This window comes from Staurois parvus, unplaced genomic scaffold (genome assembly GCF_062004578.1).
Source record: "Staurois parvus isolate SC_StPar_1 unplaced genomic scaffold, SC_StPar_1.0 ptg001432l, whole genome shotgun sequence".
In the NCBI taxonomy this organism is placed as follows: domain Eukaryota; kingdom Metazoa; phylum Chordata; class Amphibia; order Anura; family Ranidae; genus Staurois; species Staurois parvus.
The window spans coordinates 10505873-10533051 of NW_028319228.1; the positions used below are offsets into that span (position 1 = coordinate 10505873).

General features: G+C 39.6%; 1 protein-coding gene across 1 annotated transcript in view; it reads right to left on the reverse strand.

Moving 5' to 3' along the window:
• Window positions 1-405: 405 nt before the first annotated feature.
• The window catches only part of LOC149436050 (solute carrier family 71 member 1-like), an 85411-nt gene continuing 58637 nt past the window's right edge, over window positions 406-27179 (reverse strand). The window contains exons 5-12 of the mRNA XM_089662159.1: window positions 26480-26594; window positions 24234-24452; window positions 20152-20265; window positions 17682-17753; window positions 15574-15686; window positions 13238-13335; window positions 8498-8658; window positions 406-6206 (exon numbers count right to left, since the gene is read on the reverse strand). Coding sequence (XP_089518285.1) covers window positions 5994-6206; window positions 8498-8658; window positions 13238-13335; window positions 15574-15686; window positions 17682-17753; window positions 20152-20265; window positions 24234-24452; window positions 26480-26594 — 1105 coding nt within the window. The 3' untranslated portion in view covers window positions 406-5993. The remainder of the gene's footprint in view (window positions 6207-8497; window positions 8659-13237; window positions 13336-15573; window positions 15687-17681; window positions 17754-20151; window positions 20266-24233; window positions 24453-26479; window positions 26595-27179) is intronic.

The following is a 27179-nucleotide window of genomic DNA, read 5'->3' on the forward strand; positions in this document are numbered from 1 at the left end:
GCAAAGTGTAATTTCTTCAGTGTTGTCACATGAAAAGCTAGAATAAAATATTTACAAAAATGTTAGGGGTGTTCTCACTTCTGTGAGATAGTGTGTGTGTATATATATATATATATAACAATTTCCCCCCGCAATACTAGACAGGGGAAACCAGCCAGCAGCACTGTAGGTTACCAATAGCTCTTCAACACATCATGTACTGCGTGCATAACTGTCTTTTCATAATAGGTGTCTTCCAGCTCCTGTTTTGTGTGGTTTTATTGACTTTTGTTGATAACTGAATGCAAGTCAGCAATAAGGGTGTGTGAAGTGCACTAGATTATTGCAGCTAGAATTCACCTTTTGTTTATATATAGTACACAGTGTTACATGAATACAGCCTTTAAAAAGTCTCCACACTTCAAATGCAAGTAAAATCAGGAAATACGCCCATTTATTATGTATCATGATCTTTGTTAACATAAAAACCAAACGCATATTACAAAAAAATGTACTGTATGTTACCGCTTTTGAAGAACATCTCAAAATATATATATATATAAAGAAGAAAAAAAAACAAAAACAATTTCAAATTTCATTCATAGATAATCCTTTATATAAAAGCAGTATATTTTTCTGTCAAGAATCTTGTTACAGTTATAAATACAAGATATACACAGCCTCTCAGTAGGGAAAATGTTTCTTACAAATATCTACATATAAAACATTAAAAGCAGTGCTCCATTAATGATGTTCTTTTATTTTAATGGTTTATGTCTGTTTCAGAAAAATACATGTAGATTTTCATTAATTTAAACAGATGTGACAAAGTGCCCTAAGATTGACTTATAAAAAAGAAAATAGTAATCTGCATATTCCTTTCAGCAAAGCAGTGTAGGAAGAGATTCAATAATGACAGCTATGATTTGTGCCAGACACACACTACATAGCAGTTAAGGCTGGGGTGTAATAAATGAGGTGACCTTTATATTTGTACAGAGAACTAGAAACTAGGCAAGCTGCAATTAGCATTTACCTGTATTGTATTTGGAAGCCTCCTTAAATAAGGAATGTTGTCATTGTGTGATTAATATAGGACCCTACCACTAACAGGTAAAGTGCAATTAAAATTAAAAATAAAGCATGAGCAGTCATAGAATCTAGCATTATATGCCTTAAACCATAAACACAAGGTATAGTGATGACATTCACACATCAATGTAGAAGTAACCCATACTTGCACAGAAACAGATATATCGCAATCTGGTCAACTTTTCTGTGAGTCTAATGATTTATATTGCATGTTCATACTACTTTTTTGTAGTTCAATTTTTGGTAAACAATAAAGATTAATTAAGAAGAAAAAAAAAAAAAAAAGTATTTATTGCTGTCTGTGTGACCGGTGGAAAGATCTGCCCCAACGTTTTCTCTGAATGATACAACAACATGGGAGGGGGAAAACTACCCTAAAGGGAAACACGCAGCAATAAAAACCTCAACAGAGGTTCTAGCCCTCCTCTGATGTAACTAAATGTCTGCCATTTCCATTTAAGTGTCGTAATTTCTGATAAAGCTGCTAAAACATATTTATCTACTAATCTTATTGACCGCTCTATTATATATATATATATATATATGCATCCATCCAACTTCAAATTTATATTTACTGGCCCCAGTATGTAGGAAAAATATATTTATATATTTTAATATGCAAGTTTGAAGATGTAGGTTTAAATCTCATACATTATCTAGTATTGAGCTGCTGCCTTGTTTTTAAAGCCAAGGGCTTGTGTACATAAGTGTTACTTTGTGTCAGAACTGTTTCTTTCCATATAAGTTAATGGAGAGAAATAAAACAGCTTGAAACAGCTTAGAAGAAACTCGGAAGCTTTTCAAGCATCTTGTATACACTTGGATGAACACTGCTTTTGCTCATGTACATAAACCCTTACTCTGCCACATGCAACTCTTTTGCTTAGTGAAAATTCTGCCAGCAAAAATTAATTTCACCAAACATTCAAAATAAAAAGTTAGCTGGAATCTGGTAAATCAACATCATTACCCACCGACAGAACAGCCCTTGTCCTTTTCTACATGGCTATTGCACTTGGCTTCAAACTACTGCCACACATTTTCCATTTTGGATTTAGAGCTGAGATTGCCTACAGCAACTCTCCTAAAACTGAAAGCTATGCTTACCACTAAGGCAAGAGGTCAAAATAAGACCCCAAGCCCTTAGAAATCAACATCTGTTACCCAAAAAGCTAAGTAGCAAACAATGATGTTTGGCGACACATCACCTTCATCCAAAGCTGGTGTGGACTGTACTTTCATAAGTCCAAAGCCTTACAACATACATTCAAATGAAAATAGAGCAAGCATTAGAATGATTCATGATTGTGGATGTAATTTTAAAGTGCTAAAATAGAGGAGAGATCTTCAACCCCAAATTATTAATTCATTACTAAATGGTATACACACACACACACACACACACACACTTTCTCTCTCTCTCTCCACAGGACTTGGCAAGACCATACTATCCATTGCTGTCTGAGTGAAATGACCTCATGATAGCAAACCCCACTTCTGTAAGACAGATACACAAAGCCAGATTGGAATTGCTAAAATAAATATCAAGTTACAGTTCTCCTGGTAGAATGTTTTGGATAGAAAAAAAAATAATGGAGTTTCTTTGTTGCCTCCAACACCAGATTCCTTTACCCTTGGTTCCCATATATGCGGGCTGGGATGCCGTTCAATTTCGTTCCTACGGTGCAGGTGTGATTCCGATGCAAATTCTTAAAAGTGTGTCAGATTGGAAATCACACCCCTACCACACTGAAATCGGACAGGACCCTTTTTAAAATCACACTGCGGCTGGCCCACATGTATGTGAACAGGCTCCGCAGAAAAGTGTTCAAAATAAATCTGAATTCACATATATGTGAACCGAGGTTGAATCCGTGTAATCAAAATGTTATTAAGAAGTTCTAGAGTATAATGTCCAGTATTAAAGACCTGTCTCAATCCTCCAGGATGATGACCAAAACATACTAAATTGGCCCTTTGAGTCTTGATCAGAATCCAGGAGCATATTTTTGGAAAGAGCTAACATTTGCTGTTGGGAGAAGCTTAGCATTAAACCGAAGACAAGTGGAGCAGTTTGGCGAAGAAGAGTGCGACAAACTGACAAAATATTATGCTGGGGAACCAACACATTTTATCCATATCTTATTATGTACAATAATATTCATAACGCAAAAGAAAAGTGTCTGGTCTATGCCTCTAAGCATGGCATGTAACATATATATATATATATATATATATATATATATATATATATATATATATATATATATATATATATGTGTGTGTGTGCGTGTCAGTTTCAACTGTTTTACTGTGAAGGGGCAGCAATGCTTTGGCTGGGACTCTATACTGCTGCACAGTTATTGTGATCTGCTGTTCCTCTTATCCTAGACTAGAATTCTGCTTAAACTGACTGAAAACAATACATTCTTCATGTGTCTTCTCCTTTTAATTTTAATACAGCAGGAGTTCAGCTGGGATGCAGACATCAAGCTTTTTCCTGCTAGGGAGAATTGCAAATTTGCTAAAGAAATACCAAATACATATGAAAATATGGCACAACAAGTATGTAAAAATGAAAAGTCATATCAAAAATATTGATGGTGATACAACTCAAATTGTGCACTAAACTAAAAATATTCCACAGAAACCAACATCTTGAACTGTAAATAGTATCTCATGGGCTAAAATAGAGCACTACAAAGAATTTATTTTGAACCTGATGACAGCACACAGGACCAACAGTCTAAGCTGATCCTGTGCACTTTTTGTTTTAGGACTAAACCCTGTGCCCTCACAGACATCCCCCCTTTAGATTGCAGTGCAAGAAAGACTTGAATCAGGCCTTTTCTGCCTGTTTTTCTATGTAAACAAAGAAATTTGGATGTTTCGATTACAAACTCTTTACACTGGATTTTCTACAAACTCTTTACACTGGATTTTCTACAAACTCTTTACACTGGATTTTCTACAAATTCTTTACACGGAATTCTCTACAAACTCTTTACACTGGATTCTCTACAAACTCTTTACACTGGATTCTCTACAAACTCTTTACACTGGATTCTCTACAAACTCTTTACACTGGATTCCCTATAAACTCTTTACAATGGATTCTCTAAAATAAAGTCAATCTCCCTCAAGAAACAGTCTCCTTAAGCAAATATAAAAATATATAGCTTTCTCTTACCTCCTCCGATACCATTTAAATATTGGTACTATTAAAACTGTTTACATTTTTAGGGAATTAACTAGTTTGTAGAAAGCATGAGAAAACTTACATTTATCTTTTCTGTAAATGAATAGATTACTAATTCTTATGTACCAAGTTTAACTTATAAAGAGTAGTTTTCAGCTTCTTCATTAAATGTACCACTGCAAATACTAACATTACGTCTTAACGTTTGTTTAAAAAAAAAAAAAAAATTGAATAATGCAATGTCAATTAATTCAATGGGCAAATGCATGTATATAGAGAAGTCAGTGATGTCTGATCTATTTTGTGTGTAATGTAAGTCACAGCACAGTGGGGTAAGATGTATAAAAACTGGAGGTGCTGCCCATATGAGCCAGCCAATCACATATAATTTTTCTTTATTTTTTTATTTTAGCGGCTAGAAAAATGCAAGAAAGCACCTTAACACTTGTTAAAGTAAACACACTTTTGTCATCTTATCATTTGATATTACACTACAAGGTTTTACTGCTGCTAGAATTTTTGTGACATTTTTAGATATATGCAATATTTTTTTGTGTAAATAAACACTTGATAAGACTGAGAACATAGAAACATACTAAACATGGCTAAAAAAAGACAACATACTAAAGAATAAAGAAAACATAGTTAAAGCTTGACTTGTTATTCTGACAAATTTGATATTCAAAGGCAGTGCAATGAATAATAAACCTTGTAAATTAAATATACTACCTATCTATTCTTACAGGGTGTCTTGATCTATCTACTTAGACTAAAGGGAATAATTGAAAATCTGCTTGCTGTATGGTGTGCGAAACATACTCTATGTATAATTTGTATGACCTATCAGGAAGGCATTCTGTAAAAGCAGCTGTATCTACACTTCCATCACACCAAGACATTTTGGAATATTCCCCAAGGACTCAAATGACAAAATGTGTACAAATATAATGTAACAAAAAGTAATAAATACTATTTACAAAGCTGATGAAGTCACTTTCCCTGCCTTACAATATCAAGTTCTGAAAAGCTGAAGTAGGCTTTAACATACAGGTTTAGCTACTGGGCAAATACAGCAGCTGCAGTTTGATTGTTCTGACCTACCAAGAACTATCGAGATATGTCTGATGATTTGCTGGTTAAGAGAGTGGTGGTTTGGGAATTCCTGCAGCAAAGTATTCGTCATAAGACTAGTGTCTCTGTAAACAGATTATTGATAACTGCAGTCCAGAAGACAAGGCTACTCAGAATATGCAGCAAGAAAGGCAAAACCAAGTCTTCTCCCACCTTTCTCCAACAAAGAAAAGAATGGAAATGTACTAGCAGGCACTGTAAGGTGTATCACAACACCAGCTCTCATTGCATATGGTATCTTTCAGAGGTCAATGCTTTGTCACCGCAATATCTACTTTTTCCCAACAGTCAATATAAAATGCAATGACAAGGTTTGAGGTAGCATAAACAAAAATCACAATCTCAAACCTTTAGCTGCTTTACTGCTGGAGATTTCTGCTACACATGCAACCTCCCATGCAGTGAATAGGTAATATCAACCAATATTTTAGACAAGAAATAACAAAATAAAACAGTTACAGACTTTCTAGTGTCTGCATGGAGGTCCAATGTAGAAATGTTTTTCTTTTTCTATTCATCATCTTCAGCAGAGTTTGGTACATTCGCTTATTTTCCTCCTTGAGTAGTCGTCAATGGAGAACTCGGAAAACAGTCACACGCTGGTGTCTTGTAACAGTGGTTCTATATCCTCGTCACTGCTGCGGTCTGGGTTATTTGTCTGTGGGTTGCTACTAATGCTGTGCTTTCCACCAGCATTATTTTTGGTGGAGTGACTGTTGTGTTCAGGTATAAATAAAGCCACCATGAAAGCAAGGAGAACAGCAACTGCTCCAAATAAAAATGGTGGTCCTGGGATGACTGCTCCCTGTGAATGAAAACAAACTAATCAGGACCGGAGAAATGTTGTGTTACAACAAATGCATGCAGAATTCTGGAGGTGGTCAGTCCAGTCTAGGGAAAAGCAAGTGAACTGAAGTGCATATGTACAAAAGCTTAGCCCAAGTGGCTGCATCTCCAATCACACTTGGAAGTATACAACTGCAGCCAATCATAACATTAGAAAAAGCTGTATGATAATTTCACCATGCATGAAACACTAACATGTTTCAACAGAAGTGACCAAGTCACCGAGTTCAGTAAGTGTTTTTACCAACTCAAAATAACTGAAAGAGATGCAGAAACCATGGGATGCATTTTGGTGCAGTACATCTAATGTAGGACTTTGCCTTGAAACACATTTTATCATGCTGTTAAGTACTCTAATAAAATATTTTGGTGCATTAGGTGTCTCAGATATTGCTTGTTGGATTCAATAATAGATTGATTTGGTCAATACGCAGGCTGAATTCTCAAAAGTATTGGATAATCTCTGCTAAACCACACAAGCAATAGTAAATGTGGATATGAAGTTGAACTAAACAGGTTCTCTTTTGTAGAGGTCATAATATAGATCTAACCAAGCTGGCTGTTGAGTTATAGGTTCTTAATGCTGTGCATGCATGCACATGATTATGCCCAAAGACAAGCAGACATTTTTCAGAGAATAATGTTGTGGAAATACTGTATGTGCCTGAAGGAGGGTAGCAAAAGAAAATGCACAGATCAATTGTCTCTGATTATTGCTTATTAAAATTTAGCTTTCAACTACAATCTACAATCCCAATTCAAAAAAAAGTTGGAACGCTGTGTAAAATCTACATATAAACAGAATGCAATGGTTTGCAAGTCTCATAAACCCATATTTTACTCACAAAAGAAAAAATATCAAATGTTTAAACTGAGAAAACTGACCATTTTAAGGAATTAAGGTAATTTTAAAATTGATGGCAGCAACATGTCTCAAAAAAAATTGGGACAGGGCCATGTTTACCGCAGTGTAGCAGCTCCTCATTTTAATTACTCTGTAAATGCCTGGGAATTGAGGAGACCAGTTGCTGGAGTTCTGGGCGAGGAATATTGCCCCACTATTACGCAATATAGGATTTTATAGAATTTTCTTTTCAAGATGTGCCAAATATTTCCAATTGGCAAAAGGTCTGGATTGCAGGCAGGCCAGTTAAGTACCCGGACTCTTCTACTATGAAGCCATGCTGTTGTAATAGATGTAGCATGCAGTTCAGCATTGTTCTGCTGAAATATGCAAGGACTTCCCTGAAAAAGATGTTGTCTGGATGGCAGCATATTTTGCTGTAAAACCTAAGATATATCTTTCAGCATTGATCTTGCCTTTCCAGATGTGCAAGGTGCCCATTCCATATGCACTAATGCACCCCATACCATCAGAAATGCAGGCTTTTGAACTGAGCACTGATAAGCCAGAACGTCCCTCTCCTCTTTTGGTCTTTGCCAGATTTTTGCTGCCCTGCCCCAACTTTTTTTGAGACCTGAAGCTGCAACAAAATTAAAAACAATTTTTTTCTAAGTTTAAACATTTGATATGTTTTCTATTGTGAATAAAATATGGGTTTATGAGATTTGCAACTCAATGCATTCTGTTTTTATGTAATTTTACACAGCATCCCACATTTTTGTTATACTGGGGTTGTATAAAATACACAGTAGTTGTGCCACTTGCCATAATGGTTTATACCACAGCTATTGTGCTAATTATAGTGGATTATGTCATTTCTCTTTTGCACACAGATGAACCACTGGACTATGCAAAACCACAGCAATACTTGGAGGATGCGGTATCTTTATTGTTCCCCATTCTCCATAGAGAAGTAAAGGGGACATATCTTTTTTGCAAGGAGATTTTCTTACAAAGTAAAAAAACAAACACTACACCTAAAAAGACAACCTGTGACAAAAAATATGCTGGAATCAGGAGCATTATTTGTGATCATTAGGCAATTTATGGTACACAACTGATCTAGCATTTTGTTACATTAGCTAAACATCTTGACTACACAGATCAAAACAGAGTGGTTCTATAACTGTGTACATAGACAAAGACCTAAAAACATTCACTATCTCTATATGACATTAAACAAGCCATGTACAACATGGCCATAGGTGTGGGTAGCTATAATGTGGCCTGATCATGAGTGATTAAAACACTGAAAGAGTGCAGCTGTCTTCTGGCTCCACAAACACACTGCAACTAACATGTATACCTCACAGAATTATTGCATGTGGAGAGATGCATGTACTTACTTCCTCACTGGGATCCTTCCTGGTGGTCTTGTCATCAGAGCTGGGTACTGGCACTAATCCTCCAAGCTCAACGTGGAAGAGAAAGAAAACAAAGCCATACAGTGCTGGGCCCAGACCATTGCATAAACCTCGAATGCCAGTCACCATACCTTGTGCAACACCTACAGTGGCAGAAAAATAGGATTGTTGTACTCCTTGTAAAATTATTTTCTTGGAATCCTTTGAAGGACACAGGAAGTCTTTCATTTTTGAGTTATGCTGCCTCCTACAGGAGAATTGTAGGTCAGTTCGGAAAATGCCCTTTCACTACCAGTATGCCTCAGTTTTGTAGCAAAGCAGTACAGACAAGCATGATAATAAACACAGAGGGATGCTGCAGGCTTCCCAAAGAGCCACCCGAAGGATCCTATGCCCAAACCTGACATCAGCAGACATTTAGAACCAGCATAGTCACAGGAGACCTAACAGAGGAAGCTACATAGGAAATTCACTCTACAAAGATCAAGGGGCAAGAGAGGCCAATGGTCTCTGAAGTAACATGGAAAGGCTTAAAACCTGTCCTTGATAGTGCAAATCACTAGTTCAGATCAAGGGCGTCCCTAGGCAGGTGTGGGGTGTCAAAGACATCTTGTCCGATAGAACCCGTGCCAGCAGTTCCCTCAAGAGGAGGTCAACGATGGCATACCTCGTAGATTCCATGAAGAATTTCTGAGCTAAATTAAAGCTGTGAGAATTAACCCCCCCCATTTAAAGGCTAATTTCACCTTTTGGGAACAAATAAAAGCACGTTTTTGCATGAAAAAAAACAAGCCCTGCAGCTTTCAGCCTGTACCTCTGATACCGGTTGACTGTTTACAAGGCTGCAGGGCTTGTGAATGGCCTATGAGTGCGTTCATCAGTGCCCTTGCACTTCATTGAAAACTGCAAGCTGTTAGATGCAATGGCTGACAGTACCCGTAGTTCTATTATTCACAGACTGCTGCAAATGAATGATGAGGCTGTGTGAGTGGAGCCCCGCACAGCCGTGCTACTTTCAAAATGAGACAGACAAGTGCTAGAAGATCCCTCATCCGTTGTCACAGGGAGGGAGGGGGGGTATTGAGTAACGCTGGGGGCAGGTCTGGAGCACGTTACACCCGAATGATGGGTGAAAAGTGATCCTTTAATGAATGGTGTAATTGTTGGGAGAAAAATCCTTGAATAGTTTCTTCTGCCACAGAAACTAGGCGAATGATAACATGTTACAGAAGACCCAAGAGGGCTTGCTGGAGATCTGTTAATCTGTTTGGTGACAAAGACATTTTGAAAGTGAGAATCCGGGTATGTGACAAGGAGCAAAAGTCCAGTTTGTAGCATTGGGATACACCCAAGCATCTATAATGCAAGCTGTACCAGGGTGGAGAAAAAGAAAGGGACAATTTTTTAACAGATATTAATAGACGCTGAAGTCTGTCCTTTTTTCAATCAGAAAGATAAATGTTCTTGCAGCCTGTAGCATCCTTAATTGTATCAAAAGTAAATCTAAAACAGATGATTTCCTTAGACGGTCATGCAGATCAGATGCTTCTTGGACACGGGTTTGGCAGTCCAACACTTTAACCACAGTGACCTAAACGTGTGTATTCACAGAAGATCCATGCAAAAGATAAGCTGGGAATCCTCCTCCTGAGCCACTGAGGCATGCTAGTAGTAGAAGGGGTCATCCTGGGCTGGCTTACAGTTTTTTGCTTGCCAGTGTCCAAACCCCCTTTAGGGGGCAGTATAAACTGTAGGTGAAAGACTTCCTGTGTCCCCCAATGGATGAGAAAGAAAACTTTATGCTAGATCATAAAATATGAATAATATGAACATCGAGGCTTTAAAGTTAATGTGTATGTTTAAATTTACCTGGCATACTAAATGTGACCACAGTGAGAAACACAAACACAGAGAAGCAGCAAAATACCAATTCTTTAGAAACTGCTAAATCCAGGTAAAAACACTACCAGTTTTACATTTATCAAAAAGCCATTTAACCACTTGGCAACCGTGCTATAGCCAAATGACGGCTACAACGCGGTTGTCCAGTTCTGGGAGGGCGTCATATGACGCCCTCCCACGGGGCCCCAGCGGCACGCACCCGATGATCTCAGTGATCGCTGTATCCTATCGCTGATCACGTCATGTGGTAAAAGGCCAAAAACTGCGGCCTTTTAACACGTGATGAGCTGTATCCAATGACACAGCAGATCACCGGGTAAATACAGTTGCCAGTTATTGGCTGCACTTTCCTCACGCTGTCATAGCGTGAGGAAAGTACTGCCGATAACCGGCAATTGTCAAAGAACAGATCGGAACTGATCATCAGGGCACTGATGATCAGTGCCGCCCATCAGTGCTGCCTAATCAACGCACATCAGTGAAGGAGAAAAATTACCTGTTTGCAAAATTTTATAATAGAAACAAAGAACTTTTTTTTTTTTTTTAATTTTTTGCTTTTTAGTGCAAAAAATAAAAACGTCCAGCGGCAAGTTAAATACCACCAAAAGACAGCTCTATTTGTGAGGAAAAAAAATTATAAAAATTTCATATGGGTACAATATCGCATGACTACGTAATTGTCATTCAAAGTGCGACACTGAAAGCTGAATATTGGCCTGGGCTGGAAGGAGGTATAAGTGCCCAGTAGGCAAGTGGTTAATACATTTCATTAAGTACTGAAATCTGGTTATATATTAGCTTTATGCAGTATCCTGAACAGCAGGCCACAGACTGGGGGGAGGGGGAGGCATAGTCCTGGCCTACAGCTCAACCGTTTAGAACAGTGCTGTCAATATAACACTGGGATCTTGCTGACAGGAAGACAAAAGGAAATGAGCAGAGCAATTATCCCATCATTGTTTATATACTTTTTCTTTATTCAATCAGTAGGCTGAGGACAGTCCAGTGCCCAAGTAAAAGTGCTTAACTTCAATAAAGAAAAGTAATGTTAGTGAACTAGCTGAATGGTCTGCTAAGGATACCTGAAAAACTGAACAAACAGAACTACAAATCTTATGCCAGCCAAGACAGTTCATATATATGCATTTAGCTGTTTCTGTGAAGTACTGATTCAGCTTTTTGCACTAGACTGGAGTTTAAATGCAGTTCTTGATGAATTTCTACTGCATGTCTTAAAAGAAAGCAGAAGTTGGCTATTAACTCCCTGTGGCTTGGAAAATACTAATCATTTTTTTTAACAGTTGCTGCTACTATACTATGCTACTACCATAGTTTTTACTGTATTTATATAACATCTGAAGAGTGTAATTGTGTTACATTGATCCAAAAAAATTTTTGTGATGTCACATTATATACACCAAATTGCCAAAAGTATTGGGACACCTGCCTTTACACGCACATGAACTTTAATAGCATCCCAATCTTAATCCGTGGGGTTCAATATGGAGTTGGCCCACCCTTTGCAGCTATAACTGCTTCAGCTCTTCTGGGAAGGCTGTCCACAAGGTTTTGGAGTGTGTCTATGGGAATGTTTGACCATTCTTCCAGAAGCGCATTTGTGAGGTCAGGCACTGATTTGGGATGTGTAGGCCTGGCTCGCAATCTCTGCTCTATTTCATCCCAAAGGTGTTCTATCAGGTGGAGGTCAGGACTCTGTGCAGGCCAGTCAAATTCCTCCACCCCAAACTCGCTCATCCATGTCTTTATGAACCTTGCTTTGTGCACTGGTGCACAGTCATGTTGAAACAGGAAGGGGCCATCCCCAAACTGTTCCCACAAAGTTGGGAGCATGAAATTGTCCAAAATGTCTTACTATGCTGATGCCTTAAGAGTTTCCTTCACCGGAACTAAGGGGCCAAGCCCAACCCCTGTAAAACAACCATACACCATAATCCCCCCTCCACCAAACTTTACACTTAGATCAAAGCAGTCAGGCAAGTACCTTTTTTCCTTGCAACTGCCAAACCCAGACATGTCCATTGGATTGCCAGGCAGAGAAGCATGATTCGTCACTCCAGAGAACACGTCTCCACTGCTCTAGAGTCCAGTGGCAGCGTGCTTTACACCACTGCATCCAACCCTTGCATTGCACTTGGTGATGTAAGGCTTGGATGCAGCTGCTTGGCCATGGAAACCAATTCCATGAAGCTCTATACACACTGTTGTTGTGCTAATCTGAAGGCCACACAAAGTTTGGAGGTCTTTAGCTATTGACTCTGCGCACAGTTGGCAACTTCTGCACACTGTGCTTTTCAGCATGCGCTGACCCCACTCTGTCATTTTACGTGGCCTACCACTTCGTGGTTGAGTTGCTGTTGTTCCCAGTTGCTTCCACTTTGTTATAATACCACTAACAGTTGACTGTGGAATATTTAGTAGCAAGGAAATTTCACGGATGGACTTATTGCACAGGTGGTAACCTATCACAGTACCACGCTTGAAGTCACTGAGCTCCTGAGAGTGACCCATTCTTTCACAAATGTTTGTAGATGCAGTCTGCATGCCTAGGTGCTTGATTTTATACACCTGTGTCCATTGAGGTGATTGGAACACCTGAATCCAATGATTTGGATGGGTGTCCCAATACCTTTGGTAATATAGTGTATAATAGTAAAGAAGAACATTTGGTGACTCAGATCTGTCAGAAATATGAATCATCAATATACCATTTACATGAATGTGCTTTTAACTAAAAATGAAGACAGTTGTATTATCCTCACAATTTATGTAACAGACACTGTGGCCGACGATGAAACATACCTTGCTGATCTGATTCAGTGTTCCGGGAAATTAGAGCACTTACTGCAGGGAATGTGATACTAGACATTGCAGCTACAGCGCCAGCTGCCCACATCATCCTGAAAATAAGCAAACAAAACTGGCAAGTGAATAGATGACCTTGTACCGACGAGTATATCAGCTCTAAAGCTATGTACATGGAACATATAATACATTAATAAAGTTCATAAAGCAATAACCCATCACATTCATTGAAGCTTTGTTCCAATATTAGGTCCTTGCATTGAGAGAGGTAGCTATACAAATATACAGAAAAATCAGTGCTTGAAAGGCAATGGCGTTCAAATGTAAACCCAATTACAGGAGGATCAGAGAGAGAACAGAAGAACCATGCAATTACTTGTCACAAATTCACTATCAGCTTCTTTTTGATCATAAGTAATGCCACGCCATCTAGAAAACACGCTTCTAAACAACGGTTGGAAATACAAGGATACATTTTTGCAAACATATCCTTGTCAAACAAGCTTTTGGATGAGCTGCTACAGGGTTACATTATCAAAGACAAACACATTTTTAAATAAATTACCACCTGTTATTGTACCTGGGGCTCATGCATACAACCATATGAAAATACAGCAACTAGTATGCAAGATCTTGAGGTCAAAAGTTGGCAGCAAGATCATGCATAAAAAGTGATCTGTACGCATGTAACGTCTGAGCAGCATTTACATGCGTACAACAAGCTTGGCCCTACTTCTACAAGACAGATGGCTATCCAAAGAAGCCATATGGCATCTTTCAGTTGCTAGTATGCAGAAAACTTCTCAATGAAGCAGGCTAGCATCCTTCAGTTGCTAGGATACAAACAGCTTCTCAATGAAACTGCCTAATGTCCTTTGGTTGCCAAAATGCAGGCAGCTTCCCAATCAAGCCACCATGTGTCCCTCTTGTTGCTTGGAAACACATGGTGTCACATCGAAGCCTACTACTGCCTTTCGGTTACTAGGACATAGGTGGGGTTGATCAACTAAAACGGAGAAGTGCAAAATCAGTTTTTTTAGTAAAATCGTATAATAGTAAATCATTTTTAGCAAATTAACCCCCTAGTGTCCTTCCTTTGTTGAGATGCAGGCAGCTTATAAAAGAAGCTACCTACATCCTTCCATTGCTGGGGCACAGACTGCTTCTCAACAAAACCACCTAGCCTTTTCTTGATGGAACACAGTTGGCTTCCAGAGTACTCTATGCATGTGAGGGTTCAGTAACAAGGGTGCTCAGCCCCAGAAAGCATGAATAGCTATTTGTTTATTTTTCTGTCCTAGCACTGAGCTGAGTGCAGGTAGCCCATATAAATGAATGGACAAGGATGCAGGGAAGGGTGCATGGACCCGAAATCTGAGTGGGAATGAGCCCTAAATGTAATCACAAATGTTTATATAATTTTAAATTACTGACTATGGATGCAGGTTTAGCGGTTTTTTTTCTAGATATGTATGCGGCATAAGATTAATGATCTTTACACAGCTGTGTGCAAAGACCCTTGGAAAACTATACAGATGTGTTCAGATCATTTGTTTGCAAGGAAGCAAGAGGCATCTCAAAATCATCTAGCGCCCTTTCGTTGCTTGGATGCAAGTGGTTTCACATTGAAGCTGCTTAGTATCTTTCTGTTACTAAGATGTAGGCAGCTTCTCAAAGAAAGCACCTAGTGTCCTTTGGTTGCTAGGAAGCAGGGGCTTCTCTCAAGGAGGCCGACTAGCATTCTCCTGTTGCTAGGAAGTAGGGGCTTCTCTCAAGGAGGCTGACTAGCATTCTTCTGTTGCTGGAACAAAAGGGCTTTTCAATAAAGCTACCTAGCATCCCTCCACTGTTAGGATGCAGGCAGCTTTGGTTGCTGGGAAGTAGGGGCTTCTCTCAAGGAGGCTGACTAGCATTCTTCTGTTGCTGGAACAAAAGGGCTTCTCAATAAAGCTACCTAGCATCCCTCCATTGCTAGGATGCAGGCAGCTTTGCAAGGAAGCCGCCTAGCATTCTCCTATCGCTAGGATGTGCCAGTAGTGTGCATTTGTAAAAATTATCAGTCATGTATGTGCATACACTTGTAAATTATTGACCATGGATACAGAGATAGATTATAGAGATATATATATATATATAGTTAGTGTGTGTAATTTTTTTTTCCTTTAAATAGATATGTATACATCGTACATTTACAGTGTACCCATGTGCATGGGCCCCTTAAACTATATAGCTGCACACAAATCTTTAAAAAGAAAAAAAATGTTTATTGATAGCCTATAAAGCAATTATTAGTAATTTTAACATCTCTAAAGACACAAACTGTCATTACTTACCAGGGCTGTGAGCCAAAGCCATACCAAGCCAGCTGGAACATTTGAAAGCCCAGACCAAGTAGAACAGTATTTTTGTTTCCTATTGATCTCATCAGTATACTGAGAAATACAGTCTAGAAAATATGTAATACAGACATCTACTGTTATAAAGAAATATACTGTACATATGATGCAGATGAATGAAACCTGATGCTGAAAGAACAGATCAGATTCATCAATAAGTTGACAGGTGTAAACATTTTTTTTTAAAACAGCCATTCTCAACCAGGGTTCTGTGTAACTCTAGTATTCCTCCAGAGGTTGCTACTGGTCCTTGAGCTGTAGATGATTGACCTCTCATCTGATGATGCCAGCATAGTTCTGAGTCTAATGCCACTTCGCAGTGCCAGTGAAATGACACCAATTATCTTTTTTAGCCAATTTTACAGGGGGCATTCTTCCCACTGTCCATCAAAGTAAGGGGCATTTTCCTAAGGACCCTCAGTTAATTTAGCAGGAGTTTCTCGAGTCTTGAAAATTTTTTTTAAGATTCCTTTGGGGTTCAAAGATTGAGAAAGGCTGTTTTAAAAATATATATACTATAGAATTACTCTACACTGAATTCAGCCATATAATGATTAGGAGACTTCAAGCAATACTGATACCACTGCATATCAAAGTTAGGTTACTGAAAAGACAATATAAACCTTTCATCACTTAACTATCGCCTACAATGAAATAGTTATTTTAACACCGATTATTTATCTTGTGATATTTTTATCCCAATGGTGTTTAATTTACACAAGTCGCAGGCAAGAGGGACGTCAATCTCCTCTCCACAAGAATCCCAGAAGCCCAGAGGGATACACCTAAAAAATGTTATTAGGTGAAAAAAATAAAGGTCCAATTATGAGGAAGGTGGGAGAGAGAGTGCAGTAATGTTAAGCTGGTGGGGAGGGTGAAGGTCCACTTTTAACTACTGAAAAACTTATATCCTTGGGATCACTTTTATTACCATCAAAGACCGGATATCACAGTTTACTTCACATTGCACCTGCATTTTGCAACAGACGCAGAGCATGTTGTAGACTCTGCAGTGTCCTAGCAAGTGATCTCTGCATATTGCTGCAGAGATTACTTTGATAAGAGGAGAGCAGCGCCCCCAGCCACAGAAAGGCTTTATAACTGGAGAACAAAGTTATCACCAGCTTGAAGCCAGCAGTATTTTGGTTCTAAGTGGTTGTAAACCTCAGATATGAAATATGTACTAAGCATTTTCCCTCTATGGTGTGTAAGTGTCTCAATTAAGACCACGAATTGTCATTTCTACCTGCTGCCTTGTTACTTTGCTATCAACATGAGTCACTTCTGACAAGTATTCCTGACACCAAGAGACAAATGGTGACAAGGCAGGAACCTCCAGCAGATTAACAGTGTCAGCTTTGTTCCTGTGAGGTGTGGGGGTGGGAGGGGGTCTCTTCCCTTCAATCAGCTCTCAAAGCTCTCCTCCCTTCAGATCTCTGCCCTTTTTTCTTAACTCTCAGACAAGCTTTAAAATTCAGCACTTTGAATGGCTGAAGAGAAGACTACATATAAACAGGTGCAACTTATGTAGGAGGATTTGTTTGATCTCTGTGCATTACCTGAGGCAGTCACTTCACATGGTATATGTAAGGGTTTACAACCACTTTAAGTGCCGGTTCACACTGGAATAGCACAGAAACGCATTCCACATTCCTGCGTGATGCGATTTTCAGCAAATTCATTTCAATTGGCTAAAATAGCACTGGATTGCACCAAAAGTAGTGTATGCACACACAGAAGAAGGCAAAGCTGAGAAAAATGGCAAGGCACCCCAGAAGAGTAGGTTTGGACCACTCTGTACAATACCATTGCACTGAGCAAGTAAGTATACCATGTTTATAATTTTAAGGGAAAAAATTAAGCCTTCAGTGTCTCTGGCACAAAGATGCTTTTAAAGAGTGCAAATCCACTTTCAATTGCTATAAAACACAACCCATGGTAATAAAATTTACTGCATACATTATGCTTTTGTGAACTGAGCTCATCATGAAATAACATGTAATATATTACATAGTTAAATACTAGGAGGCATTCTTGGTACATACCTGAGCCACAATGGACAAAATTCCCACCACTGCTATGAAAGCAGCAATACTACCCTGATTAAATCCTATGATCTGCAATAAAATTAAAAAAGGTGTTACTTCCACATTACACCAAAAAAGATTGAATAAAATGTTGCAGGCTTGTATTAGAATGCTACAATATTACTATTAAAACATGAATGAATTTGCAGCTCCAAAGAATATTGGAAGGACGGAACTGCACCCATTAACACATTTGCCATGTGGTTTCAAGCATTGGAAAGTATTTGCAAAGTAAAACACACTGGGGACTCATGATAAAGCTGCAGTTGGACTTTGATGTGGTGAAGATCAATAAATATTCCTGCATGCTGCAACATCCAAGCACTGTCACCTAATGCATAATAGGAAAAGATAATGTTTTGAAAATGGTGGTTTCACAACTTCCGCTTCTGATCGCCCTAGGCGATCGTAGCGAAAGTGGGAGCGGGTACCTGTCAATTTCAGGTATTCAGGTACCCACTTCCCAAAGGTGCCAATCCTTACAGGGGAGCGGGGGACAAAGCCTTAAAGCGGAAACTCCCCTTTTGGGTGGAGCTCTGCTTCAAGACATGATGAAAATTTAACTTAAATGCCACCAACCTCTAGTTTTAGAAAAGGCACAGACTATTCTTACACAACGCTGGTGAGCTCATTCATTGAATAAGCTGAATACAGGACTTGCTGTTGTGGCAAGCACCAAGACACGTGTCGGTGCAGTAAAGTGGAGGCATCTAGAAGAAGTGGCAAGGTCGGGAGAAGAATAGAAGTCAGACACAGTGGTGAGAGTAGGGGGTGCCAAGGGCACGTCGGTGAATTGGTTGCAAGTGCAGAAGTTAGTGAGTGTAGAGTGCTCATCAGCGTACTGCTTGTGAGTGTAGTCGGTCATGGTGCCAAGTGTAAGTCAGAGCAGTGTGTGTGTGCGTGTGCGTGCGTGCGTGCGTGCGCGCGTCTGCGCGCGTCTGCGTCTGTGCGTGTGCGCGTCTGCGCGTGTGTGCGTGTGCGCGTCTGTGCGTGTGCGCGTCTGTGCGTGTCTGTGCGTGTGCGCGTCTGTGCGTGTCTGTGCGTGTGCGCGTCTGTGCGTGTGCGTCTGTGTGCGTCTGTGTGCGTCTCTGTCTCTGCAGTGGTGGTAACTGAAGAAGGTAATGCAGCTAGTGCAATGACAGAGTGCAGAAAATATGCGTCAGTGGAGTGGAGGTGACTGCAGAAATGCAGGTTGGTGCAATGGTAGTTACTGCAGAAATGTGTGTCAGGGCAGTGGCGGTATCAGCAAAAATCTATGTCGGTGCAGTGGCTACAGAAATCCCCAAATATGCGGCACACTATGGGATACAATTTGGTAAGATGTAAGAAGTCCTCCTTTAAGAAAAACTCTCTTCATCATAAAAAAAAAATAAATACAGGTCTATATAACCCTGTACCTACATTACCTTCCCCAATGAAACAGTATTGAAATGTGAATACTCTTTAATCCTTGCTTTCTAGCTTCTCTGCTCCTCCCCTATTAGAAGTTCAATTTATGGGCATTACTAACCTTAAGTTCAGGCACAGCTCAGTTAACATGCACTTCTTTGCCAGCAAGCTCACCTGGGGAAAAGGGCATGTCCACTAGAAGGCTCCCACCTAGTTCCCCTGTTCTAGAGTCCTTGGTTTCTAAGATGTAGATGGCTTCTGTCACCTAGTGTCCTTGGTTGCTAGGATGCAGGCAGCCCTTGTCCATTAGTTTTCCTTGGATGCTAGGACACAAGCAGCTCTGTCACACAGCATCATTGGTTGTTACAGCGCAGTGCAACAGGGGTAGCCTTTGTTTCAGCAGCAGCATGTGTCCAGGACCATCTGCATCCCAGCGACTATTAAAAAGACAGAGGATGTAGACCTCGGGGGCTGATACGTCCCCTCCCCCTGCATACCTAGTGATTGTAGTAGAGTGTAATGAAATTAAAAAATATCTTTATTCTCCAACATTAATCCATACATATCCACTATTTACTTTCCTTCTAGTCTATTTTTCATGAAATGGTTTCTTACTGTGTTTTTATACCTCCTTCTACAACCTCTCCTTTTCACCCCCACTTCCCTTTGTTTGGAATGAGAAGTGAATGTTAGTTATCATATGCACTGCTCTATGCACACTTCAGATCCCACAGTACATATTCCATAGACACGGGCCCATTTCAGAAGTGAGCAAGGAAGGGTGACTACATTCTGACATACAGTGGGACCTCAGAGAATAAACATAGTTACTCTCTAATAGCGAGTCGGATCACAGCAGCAAAAAAGGCTGATAGCTATATATAAAACATTTATACAAAAGACACCTGAAAAAAAAAAATTACATTTGTAAAATGGGGCCACCACAACAATGAAGTACACTCCCAGCACTGCAGTCATCAGAGCAGCTGATCAGTATTTGCCCTCTGGAAAGAACATTCTAACCACTGTAACCACTCACCTGCTTGAGATAGAGGAAAAAGCTGGAATACTGTCCAGCTTCTGGAAGGTAGGAGAAGAATACTGTGATACAAATGAGAAGCACAGTGGTGTCCTTCCCAATCTTCTTCAGTGACTGAAAGAACAACTTAACATTAATACTTTTGCATATATTAAACAGTAATTTAGAGAGCTATTGCAAAGCTGTAAGTGAACAAAGCAAGTAGAGAATATATCCAGGTTAGAAACAAAAAAACACCTAGTATCTTGCATTTTCCTGGCATATCCAGCTCTGTTGCAGTAAAGATTAAACTCAAAGTTAACAAACACCCCAAAGACAGATCGTAAATGCAGTGCGTTTGCCCAAACTGGATCTCATGGTACAAAAAGGACCATGCAATCCAGTTGCAGTGCATTTCCAAAAGTAGCGCATGCCTGAGCTGAAATCGCACTGCACAGAACTGCAAGTAACCACATAGCATTCCTCTGCAATTCACAAGCAGTTCCTAGCATGGGTGGGTCCTTAAAGCACACATGCATTTCTTTTTCCTGCTGTCTTTAAGATGGTTAGTGAGTCTACGATGAATAGCACTGGGGAGAGCATGAGTATTGCAGCTTTATCTACCCCTTTAAATTTGTGTATGACGTTTTTTTAGGTGTGAAATTCTATTTTCAGTCAGGAACTGGACATTTAACTGTTTAAAGACTTCTCCTACAGTAGTAAATTGACTGCAGGAATGTGGCCAGAAACACAAACTTCAAACTAAAAATGCAACCTCATGTACTGTGTTTCCAGAGAAGGTTATCATTTTCTAGGGCCTGGTGTGGATGAAGCTGATGGCCCAGTGCAAGAGCAGAAAGTGGCCATGACAGACTGACCAGGGCAAGAGCAGAGGAGCAGTAGCTGATGGCCCAAGGGAAGGACAGAGGGAGGAAGCCAGTTTATGGGCAAGGAAACGGAAGAAGGAGGGCATCCGATGTGTCTCCCTGAGAAGGGCTTTCAGCAGTAGCCAACTAAGAAGACATTCATAACACTGAACCAGGATCAACACAACACCAGGGCACACAGGGCTTTAGTCTGCTGCTCTCTGCACTCCTCATGACTTGCAGCTGATGCAGTGAAAGTTCAGTCTTTGTGGTGTTACACTTTTGTTGCTGACTCCACATCTTTGTAAAGTGAAAACTTAATAGAAGTTATCAGATTCTGGCATAGCTGTGCCACCTCTAGCCCCGTTTCTGACCTGCTCCAGACACTGCACAAAGTACTTATGTGCTCCACAATCCCCGCACTATAGACCCAACCATCACAAACCTACAGTCCAGAAGTACATTCCTCCCTCACCACAGACATTTACAAGTACAGAAGCCAAAGCTATGATCTAATTCAAAGGTCCACCAGGCTGAGTGCTCCCAACACCAACCCCCAATAGGTCTAAAAAAGCTTTGCAACACTCCTGTTACTGTGTCTTCTGTTCCTTCCATTAGTGCTTTCACTTCAGTGTTTCCATATCTTTCACAAAAATCTTCATCTCATTACATGTACATCCCTCAAAAAAAAATAAAACTCATATACTGCAGTCAATTTAAAATAACCATAAAAATTTCTATATTGTTCTCACATGTGTATGTGACAATCAAGCATGAAAATCACCAGCATTAAATACGTGACTTCTCACCCCTCCTGCTTATCTTCTTACCAAATATCCACTTTAGAAGACTGGTCCGTTCACTCCATATCCTTGTTCTCCTCCCCAGAATCCTCCTCGTCAGTAGCAAAGAAAATAACTAAACTAGTTTAGTATCGCCACAACTAATGTACACTATATAAAATTGTGCTCACATTAATCCGTGTTCCATATAGTACAAAGGTTGTGAATCCATCAATACATGCCACCATACACCACCCTCATGTGCACAAAACTCCTTACCAAACTCAGCCCTTAAGGCACAGGGCTGGGTGATATCACATCTGATACTCCTCTTAGATGTTACTCCTCCGGTCTACTTATGGCACAGACTCCCAATGGGTGAATGATATATAGGACATAAAAGGATAAATGAAGCTCATTGTGCAGAAATCCCCATTAAAATAATTTTCTTACATAAATAAATGTCCAATATATCATTCACACATTGGGAGACAATAAGGGGATCAGGAAAGTGCAATATAAAAGGAATATCAGATGTGATATCGCCCAACCCTGTGCCTTAGGTTTGGTAAAGAGTTTTTGTACACACGGGGCGGTGTATGGCAGTATACATCACTAGTGATTTTCACGTTCGATTGTCACATGTAAGCACAATATACTCATTTTTAAGGCAATTTTAAAATAACTGCACTATTTTTGGGAGGATGCACACAGAATAGGATGAAGATTTTAGTGGAAGATATGAAAACACTGAAATGAAAGCACTATTGGAATGAGCAAATGACACAGAGACAGGAGTGTTGTGAAGCTTTATTCGACCCATTTAGATATATGTGGATCAGAGAGTATGGTGGGAGTCTAGGGAGGTGAGTGGCGGGAGAGTGCTCACCTCAAAGATATGATCTCACTGCCAGTTTCATTTAATTTCTGATCACCCCTCCCCAACAATTTGGAGAGCTTATCTCCGATAGCCAATTTCCATTCATCCCTTAAAAAAATTGTAAATATGGTTTTGGTTTTTTGCTTACAATTATCACATTTATAATCATACAATTATCCACAAATATACCCATTCTAGTAAAGGCACCCTTTTGCTAGTTTTCTCATAAATTATTTTATTGTCTCACAAAATGCTATTTTATCACTACTTCTAACAGCTTCACTGCCTGCTCTATAGAAATCTGAATGACACTTCCAGTTATTACTGGACAGAAACAAATACTATTTTACACAGCAATAACCAATGCAGCAATCCTTATGAATTAACTTTTTCATTTATTTCACCACACCAGCTGTTCGAAAGGACAATGACAGTGTTTTAAAAGCATCAATAGTAAACAACACTGTTTACAGAGCAGGCAAAATAAAATGTATAAGCCACCTTTGTGAACTGAGCCTTTAGAGACAAATTAATGTAAGCGGTGTTAACAAAATAACATCCACTGAGAAAAATGTCCTTGTGAATTGAGCCTTAGACAGCCAATGGAGGAATCTGCTTTTTTCTTTCAACCAGCATTTTGCATGAAAAAAAAAAAAGACCTAATTCTTCCATCTATACATTCAAGATGAATGAGGGAATCCTCCCTGCTGAGCTATTGTATTCTGATACAAGACTTACCTGTAAACGGAATACACTGATCAGAGCTGTCAGCTATAGCCTGCAGTGCTAATTGAGTAGGAAAAAAAAAAATCAGACAGTGCAACTGTACAGAAGTCAACTGGTAGACCGACTACTGTACACCCTCCGTGCACATATATGGATTGGAATGCTGCCGGTCCCTGCTGAACCGGCCTAATTTCGATCCATTTATGGCTGGCTTTAAAGTATTCTTAAAGTGGTATGTAAACAATATACACTAAACCTGACCTCCTACTCTGTCCACCTTTAGGTGATCCCTGAAAACTCATCTCTTCAGGGAAGCCAATCGCGCCTCTGCCTAGCTCAACTTTACTTTCTACATCAACTCATCCCCACGCAGTTTCTACCATTGGTGCCATTTGCCCCCCTATCATACCATAAGACCTCACAAGCAGAGCCCTCCTCACCCTCTCATCTTGAATGGTACTATAACTGAACAATCTCCCTTTTTATTGTAATGTGCTCTGCAAACAGTGTTATATATGCATTCATAATAACAATCACTGCAGCAAAATGCAGTTTTTAGCATGAGAAATCAATTTTCCTGCATGTTTGTACTGGACCCATGTGCTTCTGGGTCTGCTAAAAAGATAAAGTTTTCCCCTTTGCTTTGGAAAGCACTAAAAGGTAAAGAAATTGCTGTACATTAGAACATTGGGAAGAACAAACACTGTTTGTCTCCTAATATATATCCCTTCCAAACTTTTCAAACGTATTAAAAGAATCTCCTTCTTATTAAAAGAGTCTACTTCTGACATTCATAACTTCTATCACATGATTTCTTACAAAGCTTACGAAAACAAAGCATAATCTTACAGCAAAAGGGTCAGCCTGTTCCCAGGAAATTGGTGCGCCCCAGAAGTTAGGTCTCATTTTGTCACGTAGAGATTCTGGTACGACCAACAAAATAAAGCAGATGTCCAGCAGTGCCACCACAGTGGCAAGGAGAACTACTAAATTATCACCATAGAACGTAGATATGTAAGCTCCAATTGCTGGGCTGGTCACCAGACTTGCTGCAAACGTAGCGGACACCTTTGGTAGGAAAACACACGTTAATTTAACTAATGTTGCTCACTTTGCTGTTCAGGTTAATTTAAACAAAACACAACCGGTACAACAGTAGATCATGCAAACCAAACAAAGCACGTCCAATGTAAAAAATACTATAAAGAGGTTCTTCAGTGTGAAAAAAAATGTAAAAAGTCAGCAGCTACAATATTGCAGCTGCTGACTTTTAATAAAAGGACACTTACCTGTCCAGGGATCCAGAGCCGTCCTCACTTGGGCAAATTCTTCACTAGCCTTCAGGTGTCCGGCACTAGCATCTTCAGTGTGGAAAGCCAGTTGTGACTCCTTGTGGCAACCCGCGCTGTGCTTTGTGAATGGTCTTGTAGTCTTCCGAGACCTGTGATGTGTCCCAGAAAGCAACAAGAGGGGAAGGAGGGGGCAATCTGAGCAAAAGGGGGAGTGCGTACATGCCAAAACCAGGTACCCACTCACCAAAACAAAAACTTATGTGCCAAAAGCAGCAGATGAGGGGGAGGCGGCAAGAAGCGGAACTTCCCCTTTTGGGTGAAGTTCTGCTTTAAATATTAGTTTTAAATGGTACTCCAAAATAGCCCTGCCCCCCCAGTGGTTCTCAGCCTTACCTGAGAACCCATCCAACAATCCCGGCAACTTCCGTGTTTTTTTTTTTTTTTTAAAGCACTAGATCATTGTTTTTATCTACTGCTTTACATTGTAGAGGAGAGATGTGAGGTCTTATTTACCCCATATCTCTCCATAAACAACGACCTATCACTGCCTATTTATATCACAAGGGATGTTTGCATTCCTTGTGATAGGAATAAAAGTGATAAAAAAAAAAAAAAAAAAGTTTAAAAGTGCCCCCGTCCCCCCATGCTCGCGTATAGTGGTGAACACACTAAGGGCACGCCCACACATGTAAACAGTGTTCAAACCACACATTTGAGGTATTGCCACGAATGTCAGAGCAAGAGCAATAATTCTAGCACTAGACCTCCTCTGTAACTTTAAATTGGCAACCTGTAGAAATTTTTAAAGTGTCATCCATGGAGATTTTTAAGTATCGTAGTTTGGCTTCATTCCACGAGCGTGCGCAATTGTAAAGCATGACATGTTGGGTATCTATTTACTCGGCGTAGCATCATCTTTCATATTTTACAAAAAAAAATTGGAGTATATATTGTGTTGGGTTTTTTTCTTTTAATAATTTTTTTGGTTTCGGCACCAGAATTTTCATTTTGGTGCACCACTTTTTTTCTTTTTTGTATTAAATTCTGTCTTTCCTGAACATTCACAGCCATGACATTACAGTGAGTAGGACACCAATTCTGGAGAGGGGTAGGTCTTCTAGGCTCCATTCACACGTGCGACTTCAAAATCGTGCAATTTTCATTGCAATCTATTCGGTGCAACTTTGGTGAGACTTTGGCTTTGACTATTTGCACTGTACAAAGTTGCACGCAACATGGAACATTCAGGTGCAACTTTTATGCAACTTTGGAGGGTTTACATTGATGTCTATGGCCTTCCAGTCACATGAAAGTCGAACCAAAGTATTGCAGGAATGACTTAAAGTCACACAGATATGAATAGTATTCCTTGGGAAACATGGGGTGCGACTTGTCATACGTTTGACCCCAAAGTCGCATGACAAGTTGCAGAAGTGTGAATGGGCTCTTATTACTCCGACTGACACCAGTGCTGAGGAGAGAGGGCTTTTGTTACTCAGAGTGTCACCAATGCTGTAGAGGCTTTCACTACTCCCACTGACATCAATGCAAGGTGGCTTTATTACCCCTATTGACGTTGAGTAATTTTTACTCCCACTGACCCTTGACACAGAGGCTACAGTGTGGCTCTTTGTTGACCCCTTTCCAAACCAAAAATGTTTTCCTCAATAACTGAAATGAAAAAAACACTTTTTTTTTTTTGAGAATCTGATTATTACATTTTTAATTTCTATAGCTTCTATCTAATATTAGCACATGCACAATAGTATATCTGTCTAAAAAAAAAGCTTTTATTTTGCTTACCAGACCATACGCCGTACTTCTCTCATGTTCCTGTGTTATATCCGCAACATAGGCAAAAATCACAGAAAATGTGACAGAGAAAGCTCCAGAAACTGATATCATAGCAAAGTACCACCTGCAACCAAGAAAGAGTATACTGCTTAGATCACTGACAGCAAAGGAATGAATTCCATGTTTTTGCACTAATTTACACTTATTTTTGCTCTACAATCCTAATTTTTTACATTTAGCTTCAATAAAATCAGTTACAATTTAAACCTTGGATGCCATGCACCTCAACCCACAATACAATTTTAATTTTGACTTAAATTATTTTGTTTTACTTGGCATGTGCAGTGGATTTTTGAACGTCTGTTTCCATTGAAAATGGAATAAAACGTTTAAGAAGATACAATATTTTTACACAGCAACTGGTGGAAGAGACCATGGCATCCAGTGCGGAAAACACTATCCTCCAAGAAGGGGGGGGGAATAGGAAGAAACAAGCACCAAGAAGAAGAGCTAGGCCATATAGCCTGTCAAAGTTAGGTGACCAAGCTCTCCTTGTGACATGTAGGACATTGTAGGCTCCACACTGCAGCCTCCCTTCTATGGATGACTTCTAAAATGACAATGAAGTAAACAACACGTTGAGTTCTGATAAAAGCTGATACTGAAGTTTTTAAATAGGTTAATTAGTAGTAGCTAGTTGCGTAGCTTT